The sequence below is a fragment of the Felis catus genome, chromosome E1 (genome assembly GCF_018350175.1).
Source record: "Felis catus isolate Fca126 chromosome E1, F.catus_Fca126_mat1.0, whole genome shotgun sequence".
NCBI lineage: Eukaryota > Metazoa > Chordata > Mammalia > Carnivora > Felidae > Felis > Felis catus.
In genome coordinates this window covers 34,894,171-34,915,995 of record NC_058381.1, presented here as the reverse complement: position 1 = coordinate 34,915,995, position 21,825 = coordinate 34,894,171, and the positions used below count along the sequence as shown (strand labels likewise).

Genomic DNA, 21,825 nt, shown 5'->3' with positions numbered 1-21,825 from the left:
GATCAAATTAATCACTTCTCTTTGAGAACTAAAGCTCTTTGCTATATTCCCTTTGTGTCACTTAAAATAGTTGGATTGATGCCCAGGGACAATAGCTAGCCTTCAGAACTGTCCGGGATCAGAAATGAGCAATAGATGCAACTGGCTTGCCTTCAAACAGACGTGTTTGTATAATTTCTGGATGGAGCAAAAAGATGTCCTGAATTGCATAGCTGTAATAGAATCTTAATTATAATGGTGACATCATAGAATTTAATAAAAACCTTTGCTTAAGTAGAATAAGCTACATTGTTTGGATTACGGACAGATTTTCACGGAGGAAGGAGGGAAGACTTGATTTGGAGAAAGTTCTGCATCAGGTCCACCTTGAAAGATTGGGAATGCATTATAGATTTGTCTTGAACTTGGGGATCTCTTTTAAAAGTGATATGATTTATTGGCTTTTGAAAATGCCATGTAGCCATTGAGGCACGCCTAGGTATACAGATGACCGAAGGCCTGAACTCTGAGCAGGAACAGCACTTGATAATGGCACATGAGTAAGCGGGAGGCCACTACTCCAGGTGCTGTGATTGGAAGTACTTGAACGCCACAGTGAAAAGTGGTTTCTTACACAGACCTATATTTCTTAACACCAACCAATTTAAGGTTCTCTCTTTGTCAGAGAGTTTCCTTCTTTAATCCATAGCCCTGAAATCCACCACACTTTGTGGATGTCCTTAGGACTATTAAGATCTACCATATCTACATAGGGCAGAAGATAAGATTATTGGACTGACTACTAGTCCTCTACGGGGCAACAAGACGACTCTTCCTCATTGAAGCTACCCGTGCACCGGAGAAGCCCATAAGGCACAAAGGGAGGACTTGCCCACAAGGTCAGTTAGAGCACACCGTACTGGCTCAGTTCTCCTGAGTCGACGGACAGACATGGAGCAAGTCCTGCCGTCAGCTACTTGAACATTGCTTCGTGTGCATTTTGCAAGTCTTATGGACTGAATCCGCTCCTTTACATAAGATCTTCAGTTCTTCCATTCTTTGAATGAGCGCCCCCTGCCACCACCATATTTTGTTTGCATTACCATCCCTCTCCTAGTTACTTGCTGTTGTGTCTTAACAACTTTGTCCAGAATCTGTAAAGGGTTGTGCTTCTCTTAAAACGTCTTTTTGTCTTACGGACTACTCTGCTAGACCAGTTGTTCTTAACTTAGTTTTAAGGGGAAAAACAATTTTTCCAGGAAGCTTGTAGTTTGTGTTAGCATTTTCTGTAGAAATCTTTTGTTAGGCAATACTTGGAACTAAAAAAGCTGGAATATTCTTGCTCCACATCCCACTTTCTGCCCCTAGAGGCAGAGGTTTCACCATTACGAGGAAAACAGGAGAAAAAGTTGAGATTTACTTTTTTCGTTCTTCATTCGCAGCTGAGTTGAATTTTAATTTCTCCTTTTGGAAAAACAAAAGGAGAGGTGGCATCTATATTACTTTTCTTAGCAAAGCACTTTCTTAGCAAAGTTCAGTGCTTGGATTGAGATCTAAGGTCCACTTTCTTTCATTGGGCTTGTTCCTCTTAGGTGTTCAGATTGATACATACGTAAGTAGTCTGTTGCATTACCAAATCTACAGTTGGAGAAACAGGCCTATTAAATTAACTGTTTTTACTTTTTACCTTAGTAACTCACTTTGTGTGAACACAGTTCTTGTGTGCTACCGTTCATACCCTTCCCATTGCTTTTTGATGTTCCTCGCCCCAGATGAAATTTACTTACATCTTAGATCCTGCAGTGATTTGGAGTTGCCCGTACTTAGTAGATTCTCACCAGTTTGAGAGACTTTGCATACTCTTTTACCTTTTGCTCTCTCTTAATTCCCCGTATGGTGCTCCCCGATTTTTATCCCTTTGATAGATTCGCCAAACTGTGTTACTTGCAGTCTGTGGGAAATAATTGTCTTTTCATCTCTCAATTGTTTCGCTTTTCAAAATGTCATATGTGTATTGTATTTTACTTTAAAATCCACGATCAATGTCTTCTTTTATGGCAGAAAAGAGGGGATCTGATGATAAAAAAAGTAGTGTGAAGTCCAGTAGTCGAGAAAAACAGAGTGAAGACACAAACACTGAATCAAAGGAAAGTGATACTAAGAATGAGGTCAATGGGACCAGTGAAGACATTAAATCTGAAGGTGACACTCAGTCCAATTAAAACTGATCTGATAAGACCTCAGATCAGACAGAGGTAAGTGTATTGTTTCTCACTTTGATTAGGGCTTTTTGTTACTGTTTGGCAGTGCAGCGTAAGTATGCACAGACGAAGACGGAGCTAAGCCGAGTAAGAAGACATACAAAAGCATCTTCTGAAGGAAAAGACAGTGTAGTCCTGCAAAACATTTTGAGGTACATTGTTTTGTCTCAGCTATTTTGTAGCAGACTCGTGCCCCCATTAGTGTGCCTCTTTGGAAATTACTGCCCACGTTTGTAATGTAGTCGCCATTGAAAAGTTAATTATCCTTTTTTTTAGGGATTTTGCTGTCATTTCTTTTTTTTTTTCTTTTTTTTAATAAAAAGGTTGAACTGTTTTTTTTTCTTTTTGGTATTAAGTCCATCTTGTGTTGGTACATTGGCAGAGACATATGCTTTAACAACTTAAATATTTCTGAGGCACATGTTGGACTACTTTGTTTTAATTAAACTGCTAGTATTTCTTTGTCAAGGATGTTTCTAGTTTTTTGCTTTATTGCCTTGCATTCTAATGCAGTTTGTTCTGTAACTCGAGAGCCAGTAGCATTGGATTGATGGAAGTGTAGGGTTTATGAATTATTGCAGCTGACTACCATACCTCACACAGCGTTGGTGTTGTGAGCGGCCCATGAAAAGCCAAATTAAAAATCAAGGATTCAGTCAAACTAAGCAGGTACTCATGCCAGGTACTCCTTTCTCTACCCACATCCATGTTTGAATGCTATTGCCTGTGATCTTTACGCTTAACTGTTGTGTATCTTTTTTGTTCTTTACAAGACGCACAGAGGGGTTTTTTGTGTATTGCGTGAAAACTTATAAATCAAATGTTAACAGAATGGAATTTTTTTTCAACTGTATGTAGGGATGCAGTGGTGCCCAGAATTAGATATCTTTAAAGAATTTTAAATACAATAAACACTTCACATTATTCGCCTTGTTACACTCAATGCAATTCTCAAGTCTTTAAGAGGTATGTGTTTAATATTTCCTACGGTGTAGGAGAATCTGCAGGCAGCCATAGATCCCTAGGAATAGTCACTGGCTGAGACGTTTCAAGCAGCAGTGGATGGCAGAGGCAGACACCTTCAATCTGTGAAATACAAAGAGTTGATGAATCATGTAGAATGAATTTGGGTTTTTAAAGAACTATTAAAAGTTAGGTTTTATGAGTTCTGAAAACCTATAAACTATTCATTCTTTGGGCTAGTGGCTTGGGATAAAAGATTTCTACGGAAAGGGAGTACCAAGTAGTTGGTTTGTCAATGGCTTTCTTCTTCTAGGACAGCAGTGTAGTGTTACGTGTGTGAGCCATTCACGCATAGGCCAGCACACGCGGGCACAGGGCTTTAAGACCACGCTGATGCCTTGATAACTTACAAAGAATACAGACGTTCCGTGTCCATATGTTAAGTAGCAGTTAGTGACTGGGCCAACACTTAGTCATAAAAATTTGCCTTTTACATGTTGTCTAATTATCCTTTTTCCCCAACTTTTGCATTGTAGGACAACTGTTCGAAGATTTCTGGAAGAAACCTGAAAACGGCGTAACATGAAGATCGACATTAAAATGAGGTGAAAGAAAACTATAGTGGCATAGAAAAGTAGAAAGCTCAGTTAGTTGTTCTGTTTTGTTTTGTTTTTTTATTAAAAATTAATTCAGGACTGACGTGACCTACCAGATTTCAGAACACGTGTTAATAGCATATATATGCCACTGAAAACTTAGGTCCTGTATCATATTGTTTTCTTTAAGACTTTTTAAGAAATATTACCTAAACATGTGGCTTGCTCAGTGTTTAATTGCAAGTTTTCATTCTTGGACTTTGAAAACAGGATTAAACGTTAGTATTTGTGTGAATCAGATTAAGTGGGATTCCATTTTTACAACTCTGCTCTATCTAGCCTTTGGATTTAGAAGTGAAAATAAAGTATCTCTGACTTTCTGTTACAAATTTGATTGTCTCTGTCATTGAAAAGTTTTAGTATTAATCTTTTCTAATAAAGCGATTGACTCTGAACTAGTCCCCTGTTTTAAATATGAGGTGCACTGTTACTAGAAGTGTTGGTGTACAGTTTTATCTGATTGTTCTGTTAAAGACTAATTTTTATAGAATTTCTGCAGTTTAAATGTTTTAAATAATGGTGCTTCAATTTTGGGTGGTTATGAATAAATTTGAATTTTGCTTTTAATAGCAAAGATGTACAGTGAACTAGAATATATTTTTACATCCCTGAGAGATTCCTTTAGTAGTAGAAAATTCAAAATAGCCTTCTGATGAACACTATCTTCTTCTAGCTATGAAATAATGATGTAGAAGACTATTCAAGAACTTTTAACTAGCTTTTGGTCTTTGTTTTAAATCCTGTGTCAAGATTTCTTTTAACCTGGTCTTGTCAGATTACAGATGTATTCAGTTCTGTGTATGGGGTGTGTAGTACACATAATAAGGATTTATTCTTAAAAACCGAGGCTTAAGCAGGTGGTCCCCCCACCCCAGCTGATTCGGCAGCATGTTTCTATCTATAGCCAGCTTTGTCAACTGTGTAAAAGTATTATCCGGCTACATATATCATAGCAGTTTTTTTGTGATTTATAATTTTCAAATGTTGTCAGTTTATAAGGTAGAGAAACCAGGTAACTGGGTTAGATGACGTACGCAAAGTCACGTGGCTCCATGTTGGCGGAGAGCTAGCTCATGGAACCTAGCCTCCGCCTTTTGGTCTGGTGCCTCACTGTTCTGCCACTGTATTCGTTCTGATAGGCTTAGTGAAGTATCACAGAGTTTCCTAAAATACCCTCCACCAAGCTTTGGGAAATGATGAAGCTACCACTTCAGAGGTGCTTTGTGTGAGATCATGCCAGGGGCACAGAGCACTCCTGGCTCACTAGCTGATTTTGGAGGTACAGCAGCAGGCGAATGGGTTGGATATCTCTGACTTTGTCAGGATTAAGATAAGATGTGAAGCCGTCTGATACAAAGTCAGCCCCTCCCAGGCACTGTTGGTGGAGTTTGACAAGGTTGCGGTCGTGAGAGCGAAGGACTTTGGAGTGCTAGTTCATCATATTCTGTTGCTCCGTCTCTGGAAAAACCATCCCGAAAAACCGAAAACAGTTTACTAAAGTATTAAGCTGCTAAAATTATTAAGGGATTTAAAATGCCAGACTTGTTCTTGCCTCTTCTAGAATCCATAGCTAAATTACTTTAATGAGGTACATACAGTAAATGAGTTCATGAAAAGTCTTCATCATCTTCTTGATTCCATGGACACTTAGATGTGTTGATCACGATGGGAGTTATGTAGGATTTGAGGGAGAGGCCTGGCCCCTTAAGGTGTCCATGACTAAGGTCTGGTTTTAGTTGGAGATTTAGAAGTTGGGTTGCCCTCAACACCCAAATTTATCAGGCTCAAGAGGAAACTATTCTTGCTTAAATTCATAATCAAATATAGAGGCTGTGTGCTAATTGAATTTACTGTAAGAAATACACGTTTCTGCCTTTAGGGCTAAACAGTTGTCAGTTGGTCAGTGTGTATCTTCTCTGTGAAGAGCCTTTAAGGGGAGCCAGATTTTACTACTCAGAAGATTACTTGATAAGATTGGAATTGGATGAGAGCAATCAGGGTTTTTTAACTTTTCATTTTGGAAAACTTAAGACCTACATAAAAGTAGAACAGTACAATCAGCCTTTATTAAAACTCACCACTAGTAAGACTCAGCGGCCAGTCTTAATTTTATATGTTCGTGCATGTGTGTATGTATCCCCTGCCTCCTATTACTTTCAGGCAAGTGTCAGACACACCATTTAATCTGTAAATAGTTCAGCATGTATTTCTAAAAGTTAAGAAACAAGTTCATTAATGAAAATAAACTGGATGGACTTTTAATTGGCCGGAGTCCTCAACTGTAGAACTGGTCTGGTAGCTTACTTTCCGCTGTGTGTCTCGAAGGGACCATGTAATGAGTCTGCTGCTCTGGCATCCTCTTCTGTTCGATGTAGAAAGACTATGCGTCACCTCCCTTTTTGTTACATTTTTTCTTCAGATAGATCACAAGATATTTACAGTTGACCCTGGAACAATGTGGGGAGATTAGGCATGCCAACCACCCCCACCCCCACCCCCACCCCCACCTCCTGTGTGGTCAAATCCACATACATACTTGACTCCCCCAGAACTGCCAAAAGCCCGTTGACCAGAGCCTTACCTACAACATAGTTGATGAACACACATTTTGTATGCATATTCTATATTGTGTGCTTACAATAAAGTAAGCTCAAGGAACAGTGTTGAGAAAATCATAGGAGACCATGCATTTACCATGCTGTAAAAAAAAATCCCTGTATAAGTGGACCCATGCAGTTCAAATTCGTGTTGTTCAAGGGTCAGCTGTATTTTTCATTTTGGATTAAAACCTATTTCTTGCCTTCTTGAGGTTGTAATAAACTAGTCCTATTTCGGCTTAAGTGTTTATCTCCTCTCCTTATACCGTCACACCTGCAGGCAGTCTGTCTACTTTTTCCATATATAGTTAGTGTCACAGAGGACACCTCATACATACAGGTTGTCAGCCACCTTCTGATTAAAGTTTCTAGAGATGTTACAATGGAACAACTTAGGGTGGGAGTTTTTTGAGCTTGTGTCCGTTCCATGCTTCCAAAAATGCATTTTAGATGGGCTGTGTGAATATTTTTAAACATTATTCTAAAGTGCATGAAACAAAAGGAAAACACTTGAGAATTGTGTATTTTCTGTAGGATGGAACTTTGTTTAGGGCCGATTTTCGGGTTTGAGTTCAGACTGATTTTTTAGTTGTTTATGAAAGAACCCCAAGTGACTACTTTTTAAAAATTTTGTATTACAATTGTAATGCTTGTACATGGTTCAAAAAACAACATTAGAAGTGTTAGGTGATCTCTCTCCCCTTCTCCTGTCCTCCTGTTCCTTTTCAGGAACTACTGTTAAACAGTTACTCTTGCTGGAGGGAGGTGGGGGATATAAGCATATATGTATAGACCTTTTTTTATATATGAAAGTACACCATATGTTTTGAATCTTGCTGTTTTCACTCGTATATTTAGAAACATTGGAGATCTAGGAGACCACCCTTTTACGTTTTAAACATGTAGTTTTTCAAAGTACATTTCAAGTAAACCAAAGCAGAGACGTAAATGTGCTTTTCATTGTTGTATCAGATTTTTTAATTTCCTACTTTAAAAATGCAGTTTGAGAGTCCTTGATCTATTTCTTCCCCTCAGCCATCCCAAGTAGCTCAGTTGTCAACAGATTTAAGAATGTTTTAACAGCTTTGGGAAATAGTTTGGCATAAGGGTCCGTGCCCTAACTTCTCTTGTGGCTATTCCACTCCTAGATACATACCCTAGAGAAACTCTTACACATGTGTGTCAGGACATGGATGTGAAAATGTCATAACAGCATTGTTTGTAATAGGAAGAAAAGGAAAACCAAAACAAACTGGGAAGACCCCAAATGTCCTTCCGTCCACTGGATAAATACCGTGGCGTATTCCTACCAATTCTGTGGGATTACACAGAAGTCCAGCTGAACTACAGCTACACGTGTGAACACAGATGAATCTCAGTGGTCGGAAAACAAGTTACAGAAGAGTACATCCGCCACAGTTCCACTTCTGTGAAGGTCAAAACCGAGCGGTTAAATTAAATCTGTGGTAAATGAAAGAAAAGCAAGGAAATGATTAACATGAAATTCACCGTTACCTATTGCGACGACGGAGGGAGATGAGACCACGGAGGGCAAGGAGCAGCCTTCAGAGGAACTGCTGACAGTGCTCTGTTGCGAGAGCTGGGTGGGTGGTTTCTTTTTTAAACTGTATGTTTATGTGCTTTTGTATGTATGATATTTCTTAATAAAATTTAAATTTAAAGAAAGAATGGGAAAAGGTCTTGGTGTAGGTAGCGACTAATAAAACATAATAAAAGCACACTGTATGTAATGAAGTTTACCCTCGTTTAATGACTGGCAGATGTAAAAGGTACGGTTTCTTGAGCACCAAATTTAGGGTCTTAATTGTAGTCCTTTAAAAGCTAGAAGCAGAGCCTAAGTGTATGTTTTCTCTGCGATCACTTATTTTTATCTTTCCATAATTTTCATTTGGGTGTCAGCCAGGGAGCTGCTACTTTTGTAGCTGTGCATTTCTTACACATTCATGCCCTTCCAGAAAGGGAACTTGTTGGGTGAAAAGAGCCATACTCCTGGCTTGTGGTCAGCACATCCTTCCCCTCTTCAAGCTAGAGTGTCGAATCAGAGGGGCTACTCCATTTCGGCCTTGTTCTACTCTTGGTAGGAGTCCCATGAAATGTTAGATGTTCGCTCTTCGAAAGGGAAGTAGTTGAAAGTAGGAATGTACCTGCAGGTACATGAAATTCACCTGTGCCAGCAGTGGACTTCTTACCCCCAACCATGGTCCCCAGGTGAGCCTTTAATCCCCTAGCGGGAGCTTAGGGCTTGGCCCTGAGTTTCTTCTGTGCGTCCCTGAGTCCTAGTGCATCGGGTGCTGTTTTGACACCGTGGAAAGGTCTGTGAGCAAAATAGGAACACCACCTTCTCTGGGTGGAGTCTGTCAGGCCCTGTGAGCTGTGCAGGAAGGATTTCTGCGCTGAGGGGTGGAAGGGAGGTACAGCTGATTTACCAGTCACCTCATTGTAAATGAATGTAGGTTGTGAACGACTAAGAATTCTAGATCATTCTGCCTTGTTTTTTTTGTTTTTTTGTTTTTTTTTTTAATTTTTTTTTTTTCAACGTTTATTTATTTTTGGGACAGAGAGAGACAGAGCATGAACGGGGGAGGGGCAGAGAGAGAGGGAGACACAGAATCAGAAACAGGCTCCAGGCTCCGAGCCATCAGCCCAGAGCCCGACGCGGGGCTCGAACTCACGGACCGTGAGATCGTGACCTGGCTGAAGTCGGACGCTTAACCGACTGCGCCACCCAGGCGCCCCTTTTCTGCCTTGTTTTAACCCAAATGTGTCCTGGAACTTTAAGATAGTATCCTAGTATCGGATTCATTTCAACAACTTAAAAATCTTCAAATGACATCAAGTTGGCGTAAAAGTTGGTGGAATTGTAGCTTCCTCAGAAATTTGTTTTTGCAATCTCTGCATGAAATATAAATTATAATGAAAATTGCTCTTGAAGCTTCAAATGTTTATTCTCAATCTTCATCCTTAAGGCTGTTCGTGTTTGTTACAGGAAGTCAGTTTTTATAATGTTGTTTGGTGCAAACTGTTGATTGGAATGGATATTGAATTTGCTCAACAACCTGGTGATAATTCAATTGCTGCCCTTGTTGAATTACTGTAACCATGAGGCAACCTGTAGGTTCTGCTGTTAACGTAGTGTAAGCTTTCCTCCTGACTGGCATTTTGTAATCGAATTCTACCATATTCACCTAAAAACACAAATGAAAGTCTCACTTTCCCACAAAGGGTGATTTGGGACCATTAACAGCCTAATCTGGAGCTCCTGCCCAAATTTTCCTTCTTTTTTTAAAGTTTATTTTGTGAGAGCTTGCGTGCGTGCACGAGCAAGCTGGGAAGGGGCAGAGAGAGGGAGAGAATCCCAAGCAGGTTCTGCACTGTCAGTGGGGAGCCTGACACACACGGCTCGGATCTCACAAACCTCACAAACCGGGAGGTGATTGCCTTGAGCCGAGATCAAAAGACACTTAACTCACTGAGCCACCCAGGCACCCCACAGATTTTCCTTATTATTCAAAATAAATTGAGAATACCTGAGGGAGGTGGCACTTGGGGATGGACCCCTTGTCATCCTCCAGAATCCTGTGGCACTAGAACAGCGCTACGTGGAATTGGCCCACGTTAGGGGCTGTGTGGTCTTTTCAAAAAGACCTGTGACTTCTTCTCAGCTGAGATGCTCCCACCAAAGAGATCCATGGGTACTAAGCAAATTGCAGATTCAGGCCTCGTATACTCATCTCATTTCTATGAATGGAATGGTACATCTGTACCCACGTGGTTTAATAAGACTGCTCTTTGGACAGTTGGGTGTCTAGTGTGTGCCCCCCACCCTCCATCAGCCCTGAAGTATTGAGAATTTGGGAGATGAGGCCAATTTCATGTGCTGGGGAAGACAAGACATTGTGCTTGCCCAGAAGGAGCTGTGGTATTGTATAGCTCAGTTCCATGGGGATTAGTGGCGACTTTGTAGCCCAGGAGTAACGGCTGAGAAAAGAAGTGACCACGTACAGTGTGTTAACGTGGGTAAATGGGGTCAAACAGCACCCGAGTGCTTCCAAAGTACTGGTGGTTCTCAACTAGGAGTTTGGGAGGGTTGACCCAGAAGGATTCTAGATAGTGTGGTGGAAGGAGCTCAGCGTGGGACGGGATGACAGCCTATCTTGGAGCTAGTTGTCGGTAAGGGTGCCTGCCAACTTTGTTCTTTCCATCTGTTTAGTAAGAGTTCATTGCCGTGGGCTGTGCCTTGGCCGTTCTACAAGTTGTATGTTAAAAGTGGCCCCAAAGGTAGTTACTCAAGTCCTGCCATTTTATAGGCAAGTTTAAAAGTGTAAATAGGAAATGATAGTATGACATGCTTTTAAAGATGGAGCATCAAGGCGGTGGCGCCGGACAGGCTCAGTCTGGAGCATGTGACTCTTCATCTTGGGGTTAGGAGTTCAACCTCCATGTTGGGTGTAGAGATTATTTAAAGATTAAACAACAACAGCAACAACACTGGTTGGACCAGTGTGCCAAGGGGGTCTTGGCTTTTCCAGGTCTATCAGCTTACCCTCCCCCCAACCCTTTTGTAGTTCACATGAACATGAACATGACCCTGGCCGTTTGTCCTGACTGAACCTCAGTAGTACATACCCATGCCTGATCAGGATTGACCTACAACTCTACAAAATAAACGTGTGTTTATAGGTACCATACTGCACAATTTTTTAATGGCTCTATTTGTCAGAGCACTTTGAAATTTTATCCCGGTCCAGAGAAGTTCAAGACAAGGGAACGATTTTCCAAAGTACCCACATGAAGTTAGCAAACCAGTACATGCACCCCGGACTGCATTGTTTATAAAACATTGACTCGAGTTCATTTCTGGGATTTTCTAATAGGTCAGGTTTGCAGCGTGGCTGTTGTTAAGCAGGGCTTCTCTGTCAGGGATGGTGCGTGTGCTACCAATTCAGAGCTTCCATTTTTCATTGAAACGAGTTTTATTTCCTGGAAGTCCTGTAGTCTTAAAATGTCTTTGTCCTTAATATGCAAAAGAGATTTTTACAGTTTATAAATAGCATGTCAAATTATTAAGATGAAAAAGTCTTGATGGCCAGCGTCTTGGGTTCTTGTCTAAACTCAGGCTGTTTCTGATTGGTTTCTCAGTCTATTCATGGTAAACTCAGCAGTTTAGAAGGTTTTTTTTCCTTTCTTTGGTCTCTGTTGTAGGTTTCTAAGGGGACTATAGTCTCAAATTGATATTGCTGAAGAGAAAACTTCAGGCCAGGGCATTAAAAAAAAATCCAGAAAATATGATCTTCCTGCCAATTCTTTATACCGTTAGCCGAGACACCAGTGAGTACTGTTAAAGGTATTTTTAAAGCTTTAAAAAAAAAATAATGCCCAGAGAAGTGGGATTTTTCTTCTGAAATAAAGAATTGAGACCTGTGTTTTGAATCTGATAAATCTATAAAAATGCAAAACTATTTTGTGTCGTGAGATTACAAAGGCCGACTGTTGCTAAGCAGGTAAGGGTGAGTTAGTATTTTCCTTGGCAGGGATCATGTCACTTACTGTTAACCGGCCAGGTTTGCAGAGGTAGAAGGGGCCATATGCTTTGAACCGAGTCTTAAATATGGGCACTAAGTTATCATTCAGGCCGTTTTAAAGGGTTTATGAATTTAGGGGTGTAAGTCTGTAAAAAGCACCAGATTGAAAATGACCTAGCTCCTGTGTTTGGCTATCCTGTAGCCAGAATGTCCAGTGTCTTTTGTTTTCACATTAGGAATGCAAAAGGTAAATGATTAGATTCACAGAACATTAATTTTGCCCACTTAGAACCTTGGAAACCCCACCTTTCTGAGCAGCGTGTTTGGTGGCCTGATCTTCACTTGCTCTGGCTTAACCTCTCATTCACAGCAACTCACTTTTAGTAGATTTTGAGAACTCAGCTCTCCTCTGTTCAGTTCAACTTCAGTGAAGTCATTTTCTTTGGGCCTCTGAATTCTGACTTTAAGCACCAGCTCTAGATCACCCCCAAATTCATTTGTAAAAGAAACAATACCTAATTTAAAGCCTTTCAGTTGACATCGTCGGTGATTATAGCATAGGTAATCCCAAGAAAATAATGAATAGACACGGAGCTTTTATTGGTGTATATAAACTTGAAGTTATCTGAGGCTTTTCTTGGGATGCTGGGCAAGCTCTGGGGTGTATGCCCCATTATACCCCCCCAACAAGCTTGCAGTTTGAAGCCTGGCTAGGATTTAAAATATGCAACGAATATTTAAATGTGTCACCCTTGAGCAATCCACGGTGGGTGTTTGAACTTGCTGGTTATTTGGAAAGCTTGAAGGAAATGTTTAGCCCTGGGGTTCTGTATCCTTCAGAAGCCGTTGTGCCGAGGTGCAAATCATCCTGTGTGACTCCTACTGTACCCCCCTCCCCAGGACTTCAGGGTGACAGGCCTTGAGGTAGTTCTACCGCCATCTTTTTTGGAGACTGTGGTTTGGAGTCTCCAAACTTCGCTGTCCTTAAGAAGGAGTAGTTGACCGAAGGTGGAAGGACCCAAATGGAGTTTGGCTTTGCAACATGGTCTAGGGGCTGAGTCCTCACCTAGACAGGCGTCCTCAGGTGTGGCATCACCTGGGTCAGTTGGCATCTGGACTGGAGCCTTGTTCCCATTCACCTGGGAAAGAATTAGAAAGCGTTGAACAGCAGCACCTCCGTGTTTGGTGCTCTGCCAGATCCACCAGTTGAACAGGGACAATGATGCCCCCTCTCCACTCCTGCTCCGCAGTTCCGCCGCCTCCTCGACCGAGAAGCCAAGTCATGAGAAGGGCAGTAATTATGTTGAGACTTGAAGAGCAATTTTCCTTAATCACAGCCCAAATCATGAAGAGGCGCCGAGACGCTATTTTTAAGTGGTATGTAATCTGGGGAAGAAAGACAATCTGGGTGCTCAACTCGAGCTCCTACTTAAATATTTTCGGCACTGAGTGCTTCGTGTCCCCGGTTCTCCAGCAGAGCTCTACAGCTAGAAGAGTCCCTTTCTCGAGCATTTTCTCAACCAGAGGGAAGGGAAAGGAATGAATGTTCCTTTCCAGGTGCCAAGGCCTTTCCCATTCTTAACGGTGTCCGTCCTGCGCGTGGAGAGTCTGCACCACGCACGGTGCCCCACCCTGGGGAGATGATTAGAACCACCGCCACAGAACCCCGGAGTGGTCTCTGCCCTAGAGTTTACAGACGAGCAGGAGAGAGAGAGAGGGAGAGGTAAATCAGGTGACCTCAGGTAAAGGTGAAATGTCAGTTGTGAGGGCCAGATACACAGCACGGAAGCACGGAAAGGGGTCAAGGAAGGTCTCCCTGAAGGCAAGGCCTTCGAGCTGACATCTGAGGGGTGAGTAGGCTTAACCAGGTCCAGAGGGAAGAAGGGCCTTCCAGGGCTGGGAACAGCAGAAGGAACCTGTGTGGATGGAGTGGCGCTTTTGGGGAAAGACAGGCAATCCGACATGGCCGCCGGGCAGAGCTCGTGGGGGGCAGTGGCCAGGTTGGGGGAGCCTGTGCCGTCCAACTTGGGAGCCGTGAGTCCTGTGAAATGAGATACGCTTATTTCATAAAAATACATAAAATAGGGGCGCCTGGGTGGCTCAGTCAGTTAAGCATCCGACTCTTGGCTTCCGCTCAGGTCACAATCTCATCACAGTTGGTGAGTTCGAGCCCCGCATTGGGCTCTGCACTGACAGTTTTGGAGCCTGCTTGGGATTCTCTGTCTCCTCTCTCTACCCCTCCCCTGTTTCTCTCTCTCTCTCTCTCTCTCTCTCTCTCTCTCTCTCTCTCTCTCTTTCTCTCTCTCTCTCTCAAAAATAAATACATTAACATTAAAAAACTAAAATACAACTTCAAAGACAGGAAAAGTGAAATATTTACTTTTCAATATTGGTTCTACGTTGAAATGATAATTTTGATATGCTGAGTGAAGTAAATATATTAAAATTAATTCCACCTGTCTTTACTTTTTTAAATGTGGCTGCTAGGAAATTTCTAATTACATGTGTGGTTTACATCATATTTTTACTGGACAGCACTGGTCTAGGTGAAAGATTTTGGTTTTTATTCTAGAACAACACCCAGCCATTAGATAGTTCTCAGCCCAAGGTTGTCCTAATCAGATTTGCATTTTGGTGGGGGGGGGGGGGGACAAGACTCACTGTCCTCAAAAGAATCCTGTGGGGTGTTGACATCATTCCCATTTTCAGACGAGACATTTGAGGCCAACGGATGAAGTAACTTGCTTCAGTTTGCTCCATGAGGAAATGACAGGACCCGGATGTGAACAGGGCCAGCCCCATCGGCGGAGCCCAGAGCGAATGGAAGATCCGCAAGACGGCTTCCCCAAAGCGGCACCCCCTACCAGATGGGCGACCCCCAAGCAATTGCGACACCCCCCCGCCTGCACGCATCTGTACCTGGATGGGGGTGGGCGAGAGGTTCCTGTCTCTTGCCTGCCTGTGGCCCTCAGAACATGCCCCTGCCTTGTCTGCCTCAACTCCCAACTCTTGCTGGAATCCCTGCCAGGGGCCGAAGGTGACAACGGAACCAGGACTCAGGTGGAGGTTATGCGGTGGGGGGGGGGGGGGGGAAGGAGTGGGACCTCGCACCCCCGGGAGCCAAGGCTCTGAGCTCCCAAACCCCCAGCACATGCTCCACTGTCTCAGCTGACTTCACTTACCAGACGGACTGCAAGATAAAATTATTTCAAATGTCAAGCCAGTGACCACAGAGCATTGCATCCCAAGCGTGGGGCCCTGCACGGCTGCTGGGATCACAGGCCCAAGAAGCCAGCCTTGCTTTGGACTCAAAAACTATTCTTTCCACACAGCCCAGGGCCTCCCAACCTCCCCCAGGACAGCGGGATCTGTAGTCTTGTCTTTGCCCTGCACTCTGAGCCACGGAGCCAGCCTCTCTCTCGGGAAGCCCCTCAGCACTGGCGAGCCTGTCCGATTAAGAGACCCTGGACCGGGTCTCTCGAGGAGGTCAGAAAGCATGCCCTTCGAAGGCACACAGATTTGGGTCTGAAGTTTTCCTCTGACGCAGCAGCAGTGGCTCATGAGACAAGTTACTTCACCTCTCCGAACTTTAGTTTTCTGATGGGATTCGTAATCTCTGCCTTCGAGAAGTTGCAAGGACCAAGGAAGAAGTGAGCGTCAGCGATTGCTGGCTGCTATTACCCTTCGTCACAGCTATGGAAGCTTGCCTCCCCCTGCAAGGACCCTTGGTCTGCTTCCTTCGCTCCCGGCTTCACCAGTGGCAGAGCTGGCGAGGGCCACCGGCCCCTCCCAGATCCCTGAGGACTCTGTGGGTAGCCGGTCTTCTAGACTCACCTGCCGGCTTCTTCGTGTCCCACGATCGGGACATTTGGCCACGATTCATCAGATCGGTGTCCCCTCTGGCATGTGTGCACGAGCTCGCAACCACATAAGCACCTCCAAAAGCCCCAGTGCGTCCGTCTGCAGGGCAACAAGCGTGTTGTGTCGCTGGCCTGGTGAGATGGGGCAGGGGGTTGCCATGTTATAGACGGGCCAAGTAAGACTCAGCGGTGTCGTAAGACTTGCGCGGAATGATGTGCGTGAAGTTCGAGGCTCCCTCCTCCCTCAGGCTGTGTCCATCAGGTAACACCCGTAGGCTAATAGTGCTTGCCCAAGGGAATGCACCCCTGGAAGGCTCGGCCCCCAGCCCCCAGCCAGACCCAGGCAGCGTTAGCCTTTCCTCTCTGGAAAAGGTTAGCAGCTACTACATCAGGGGTAAGAAAAGCCACACACTTAGGTTCTTGGATCGAACAGGCTTCTCATCCTCCCCTGTTCCCTCCCCCATTTCGCCTCCCATCCTGTGAGGGAGGGAGACCAATCACGGCCCAAACCCCAATGGGACCCTCAAGAAAGCGGGAAGACCCCAGCCCACAGCTGGGAGACTCTGCCGTCGACCATGATCCCAGATCTCTTGATTTCAAACATTAAACTGGAGGAGGCAAGGACCCGGAGCAGGACGTTCGATGAAGGGTGGGTGGGGCTAGGCCAAGTCCCAGAAAGGGCTGCTTCCTCAAAGGGCTGCTGAGGATAGGAGCCCACAGGTCCGGGAACGACTCTCACATTTCATTGAACTCTCCAGGGACAGGGCATCAGAAGGCCGGAGGAAGCCAAGGAGATCATAGCTCACAGGTTCTCATCACCCAGGAAGCCTTAAAAACAGTGGGTGCCTGGGTCCCACCCTCTGAAGGGTCCTACATCGTTGGTTTGGGGTGCCATCTGGGCCCTGGAATATTTAAGAAGTCCCCAGCTGATTTTAATGTGTGGCCCCAGTTGAGAACTGCCGATCTGGTCAAACTGCTTAAGGGGCAGATGAGGGTAACGGAGACCCGAGGAAGTGCTCACTGATGGTCGCCTGGGCTGCTGGCCACAGGCCTGGGGCCAGCTCCGGGCCACCGGGCCGCAGGGTCGCCAGCCCGACGCTGCCTCCCCTCGGCATGCGGTGGTGCCCTTTCTGCCAGGAATGGAGGAAGGTGGGGCTCCAGCAGAGAAGGAAGCAGCCTGAGAATGGGGAAGAGAATGCACTTTGGCCAGTCTGGCCACCAGGGTGTGGTCAACCATAAAAAGAACCCTTCTTCCCCTCGGTCACCTGAGTGGGTGGGGGGCCTAGAGATGAGGAGGGGCTGGAGATAAAAAGGCTTGGACTGAGGGGGAACCTCCATCCATTTCCATTCACAGCTCTGTCCATTCACTCACGCACTCCCCATTCACGGATCCCTTCATTCACATATTCACGCAACAAGGCTCGCTTTTTCTTCTCATTTTCGGAGCTCTCTTTTTGGGTCCCTTTTAATGTATTTAACTTGTTTTCAATCAGAATATTACATGCTCTGGTTTCAACCGTCTAATGTTGCTCAAAATCAGGGCCATTAGCTAGGAAGAAGGCAAAGTGCCTGGTGGGGAGGGAGTCGCACAGGCCTTGGTGTGGGTCTTTTTCATTCATCATGCCGGGCACTCCGTGGCCCCTTTTATTTATGCCTTAGCCTTAGGGGCGCCTGGGTGGTTCAGCTGGTTAGGCGTCCAACCTTCGGCTCGGGTCATGATCTCACGGTTCGTGAGTTCAAGCCCCGTGTCGGGCTCTGTGCTAATAGCTCCGAGCCTGGACCCTGCCTGGGATTCTGTGTCTCCCTCTTTCTGCCCCTCCCCCTCTTGCCCTCGGTCTCTCTCAAAAATAAATAAAATGTTAAAAAATGTATTTAAGGGGCACTTGTACCCCAATGTTTATAGCAGCACTTTCAACAATAGCCAAATTATGGAAAGAGCCTAAATGTCCATCAACTGACAAATGGATAAAGAAATTGTGGTTTATATACACAATGGAATACTATGTGGCAATGAGAAAGAATGAAATATGGCCCTTTGTAGCAACGTGGATGGAACTGGAGAGTGTGATGCTAAGTGAAGTTAAGTCATACAGAGAAAGACAGATACCATATGTTTTCACTCTTATGTGGATCATGAGAAACTTAACAGAAGTCCATGGGGGAGGGGAAGAAAAACAAAAAAGAGGTTACAGAGGGAGAGAGCCAAAGCATAAGAGATTCTTAACTGAGAACAAACAGGGTTGATGGGGAGTGGGAGGGAAGGGAGGGTGGGTGATGGGTATAGAGGAGGGCACCTTTTGGGATGTGCACTGGGTGTTGTATGGAAACCAATTGGGCAATAAATTTCATGTTAAAAACATTTTTTAAAATGTATTTATGTATTTTTTGTGTGGGAGGGCATAGCTATTTATTTTTACATAGTTTCAAACTTACGTAAAAGTTGCAAGAATTTATACCCTTTACCCATGGTTCACATTTTGCCACATTTGCTTTAAATTTTTTCTAAATATGTATATATATGTATGTGTGTGTATATACACATTCCCCCCCCCCCCCCCAACCATGTGAGAGTAAGTTGTAGACCTCATGTTCCTTTCTGCCCAAACACATCAGGGTGTCTTTCCTAATATGAAGGCTATTCTCTTCCATGGCAGGATACAAGGATCAAACTCAGGAAATCTAACATCGATATAATGTCATTACCTAAACCTCAAATTTTATCAATTAACCCACAATATCCTTTTTTGCTTTTTTTTTTTTTTCTTCCTGGTGCAGGATTCAATTCAGGATCATGCACCGCATTTAACAGTCAAGTCTCATAAATTTCTTTAATCCGGACTAGTTCTTCAGCCTTTGTTTTTCATGACATTGACATTTTTGAAGGATCCAAGCCAACAGTTTTGTCATTCTTCCCTCAGTTGGCTTTGCCTGACATTTCCTCATGATTCGATTCAAATTAAGCCCTTTGGCAGCAATGCCGGAGAAGTTCTGTCCTGTCTCTCTTAGTGCGTCCACACCAGGGGGCACGTGTTGGTTCGCCCCATTTGAGGGGACGGTGACTTCAATTACTTGGGAGAGGAGGCGTCTGCCAGGTTTTCCTCTGCAGGCTTTGTTTTCCTCCCTTTGTAACTAGTGTGTATTTTATGGGGAGATATTGTGAAACCCGAGTTTTCAGATCTTCACCCCTTAGTATTTAGAATTCATTGAAGACTTTGGCTTGAAGCAATTGTGACGCGTAATAATTGCAAAATGGTGATTCTTGAATTCCATTATTCTTTAAATAATAATATACCAGGGGCGCCTGGGTGGCTCAGTCGGTTAAGCGTCCGACTTCGGCTCAGGTCATGATCTCACGGCTGGTGAGTTCGAGCCCCGTGTCGGGCTCTGTGCTGACAGCTCAGAGCCTGGAGCCTGTTTCAGATTCTGTGTCTCCCTCTCTCTCTGCCCCTCCCCTGTTCATGCTCTGTCTCTGTCTCAAAAATAAACATCAAAAAAAATTAAAAAAAATAATAATATACCAGATATTATATAAATATTTGGTATTCTACTGTAAGGAAGAGATTTCCTTCTCATTCCTTCATCCGTCAGCAATATGGACTCATGGGTTCTTATTTTATATGGTGGGTTATGATCCATTACTATCATCATTTAAAATTTTTTTAAAATTTTTATGGTTTCTGCTTTAAAACATTTTATGTATTTATTTATTTAAAAAAGTTTTTTTATGTTTATTTATTTTTGGGAGTGCAAGAGACAGAGCATGAGCGGGGGAGGGGCAGAGAGAGAGGGAGACAGTCCGAAGCAGGCTCCAGGCTCCGAGCTGTCAGCGCAGAGCCCGACGTGGGGCTCGAACTCGCAGACCGAGAGATCATGACCTGAGCTGGAGTCGGTGGCTTAACCAACTGAGTCACCCAGGCGCCCCAAAGATTTTATGTATTTAATCTTGACAACCAATGTGGGGCTCAAACTCATGACCCTGAGATCAAGAGTCACACACTCTACCGACCCAGCTGGCCAGGGGTTCCTATTTTGATGTTCAAATGATCCCAAATTTATACAGTATGCACTTCCCATATTCTGTGACATATCTCCTCATTTTATGAGCACTTTCTTAATTTCTGGCACATCAAGATGTTCTGGGCTCAACTTGTGCCTCCCCACCCCAGCCCTGGAATCCGTCGCTGCTCCAAGAAGCCAGATTCCTTCTAGTGGGGGGGGGGGGAAGAGGGAGAAGAGGTGTACTCATTCCTACAGAGATGCCAAGAAGAATGCATCGGGACCCTTTCAGTGGACAGAACTGGAACCACACATATACACTTGCATATACACACATATGCACGGGCTTCCGTATCGATTTCTGTGTTTATGTATGGAAGACCCCAAGTTCATTACTGAGACTTCCACCTCCATCCCCCAACATCGGGCTCTCCCTGGCTTTCTTCAGTCCCATATTACAACTCTCTCCCTCAACAGTGGGAAATCAGGCTCCTAACCCCTTTAATATATTTACTCATCTACTAATCCTACGATCCACAGAAAACAGTTCCAGTGCTGCTCGTTTGAAACCACAGGTTCCGGGGCGCCTGGGTGGCTCAGTCGGTTGAGCGTCTGACTTCGGCTCAGGTCATGATCTCGCGGTCTGTGAGTTCCAGCCCCGCGTCGGGCTCTGTGCTGATGGCTCGGAGCCTGGAGCCTGTTTCAGATTCTGTGTCTCCCTCTCTCTCTGACCCTCCCCCGTTCATGCTCTGTCTCTGTCTCAAAAATAAACGTTAAAAAAAATAAAAAAAGAAAAAAAAAAAGAAACCACAGGTTCGTTGTTTGTGATTGTGCTTTAGAGTTCTTCCTGAACCTTGTCGATACTTTTTTAAGCATATGAAACATGGCGTGGTTCTAAGAATCAAAACTGTACAAAAATGTATATTTAGAGAAATATCATTTGGCATTTCTGCCCCTTCCATTGGGTTCTCATCTATTTCCTGTGGGAAACGAATCCCCGTAGTTTTTTCTTTTTTAAGTTTATTTATTTATTTACAGAGAATGCGCACGCGTGAGGGGGGAGAGGCGGAGAGAGAAGAGAATCTCAAGCAGGCTCCACGCTGTCAGCGCCGAGCCTAACGTGGGGCTCGATCCCACAAACTGTGAGATCATGACCTGAGCTGAAATCAGGAAGCTGACGCTCAACTGGCTAACCCACCAGGTGCTCCCTATCTCTGTTGTTTCTGAGCCATCGTTTCTAGATTTCTTTTTGCAGAATTAACCAGGTGGAGATTTATTTTCTTGTTATTTCTTCTTTTCTCACAGAAAGAGTAGTACATACATTCTTTTCTACCTTGCTTTTTATTCACTACACAATCCATCTGGAAGTTATTTTATTGTATGTATGTATGTATTTAATTTATTTTTATTTATTTATTTTTTTAATTTTTTTTAAACGTTTATTTATTTTTGAGACAGGGAGAGACAGAGCATGAACAGGGGAGGGTCAGAGAGAGGGAGACACAGAATCTGAAGCAGGCTCCAGGCTCTGAGCTGTCAGCACAGAGCCCGACGCAGGGCTAGAACTCACGGACTGCGAGATCGTGGCCTGAGCCGAAGTCGGCCGCTTAACCGACCGAGTCACCCAGGTGCCCCATGTATTTAATTTATTTTTAAAGATTTTATTCTCAACTAATCTCTACACCCAACATGAGTCTCCAACTTATAACTCTGAGATCGAGAGTCTCATGCTCTACTGACGGAGGCAGCCAGATGCCCCTGGAAATCGTTTTATATCAGTTCCTAGAGATCGCCTCCCCACTACCTGTATGGGCATTCTGTGGTCGATTCAATTAATTGCCTACATACAGGTATTCAGCATATTTCCAATATTTTGTAATTACAGATAATGCCGTAATTAGTAATCTGCCTATATATTTTTTTTATTGTTGAAGGTTTATATTCTGGGTAGATTCCTAGAAGTAGCATTG

The 21,825-nt window shown here is 43.9% G+C and overlaps 2 protein-coding genes across 16 annotated transcripts in view; one reads left to right on the top strand and one right to left on the bottom strand.

Moving 5' to 3' along the window:
- The window catches only part of LUC7L3 (LUC7 like 3 pre-mRNA splicing factor), a 30,602-nt gene extending 22,391 nt beyond the window's left edge, over nucleotides 1-8,211 (top strand). For 2 of the 15 annotated variants that reach the window (XM_011289194.4, XM_019817692.3), the window contains exons 10-11: nucleotides 2,041-2,181; nucleotides 2,287-4,254. In XM_011289194.4, coding sequence (XP_011287496.1) covers nucleotides 2,041-2,181; nucleotides 2,287-2,477 — 332 coding nt within the window. In that variant the 3' untranslated portion in view covers nucleotides 2,478-4,254. Of the gene's footprint in view, nucleotides 1-752; nucleotides 879-2,040; nucleotides 4,255-7,604 lie in introns of those variants that run through there. The other 13 variants (XM_045044136.1, XM_045044137.1, XR_006589295.1 and 10 more) reach the window with 13 other exon arrangements.
- A 1,712-nt stretch (nucleotides 8,212-9,923) lies between these two features.
- Nucleotides 9,924-12,939, bottom strand: ANKRD40CL (ANKRD40 C-terminal like). Its single transcript, XM_045044170.1, is given in 4 exon segments — nucleotides 9,924-11,374; nucleotides 11,377-11,490; nucleotides 12,306-12,593; nucleotides 12,934-12,939. Coding segments are annotated over 4 exon segments (438 nt in total). The 3' UTR covers nucleotides 9,924-11,344.
- Between the last annotated feature and the right edge of the window lie 8,886 nt (nucleotides 12,940-21,825).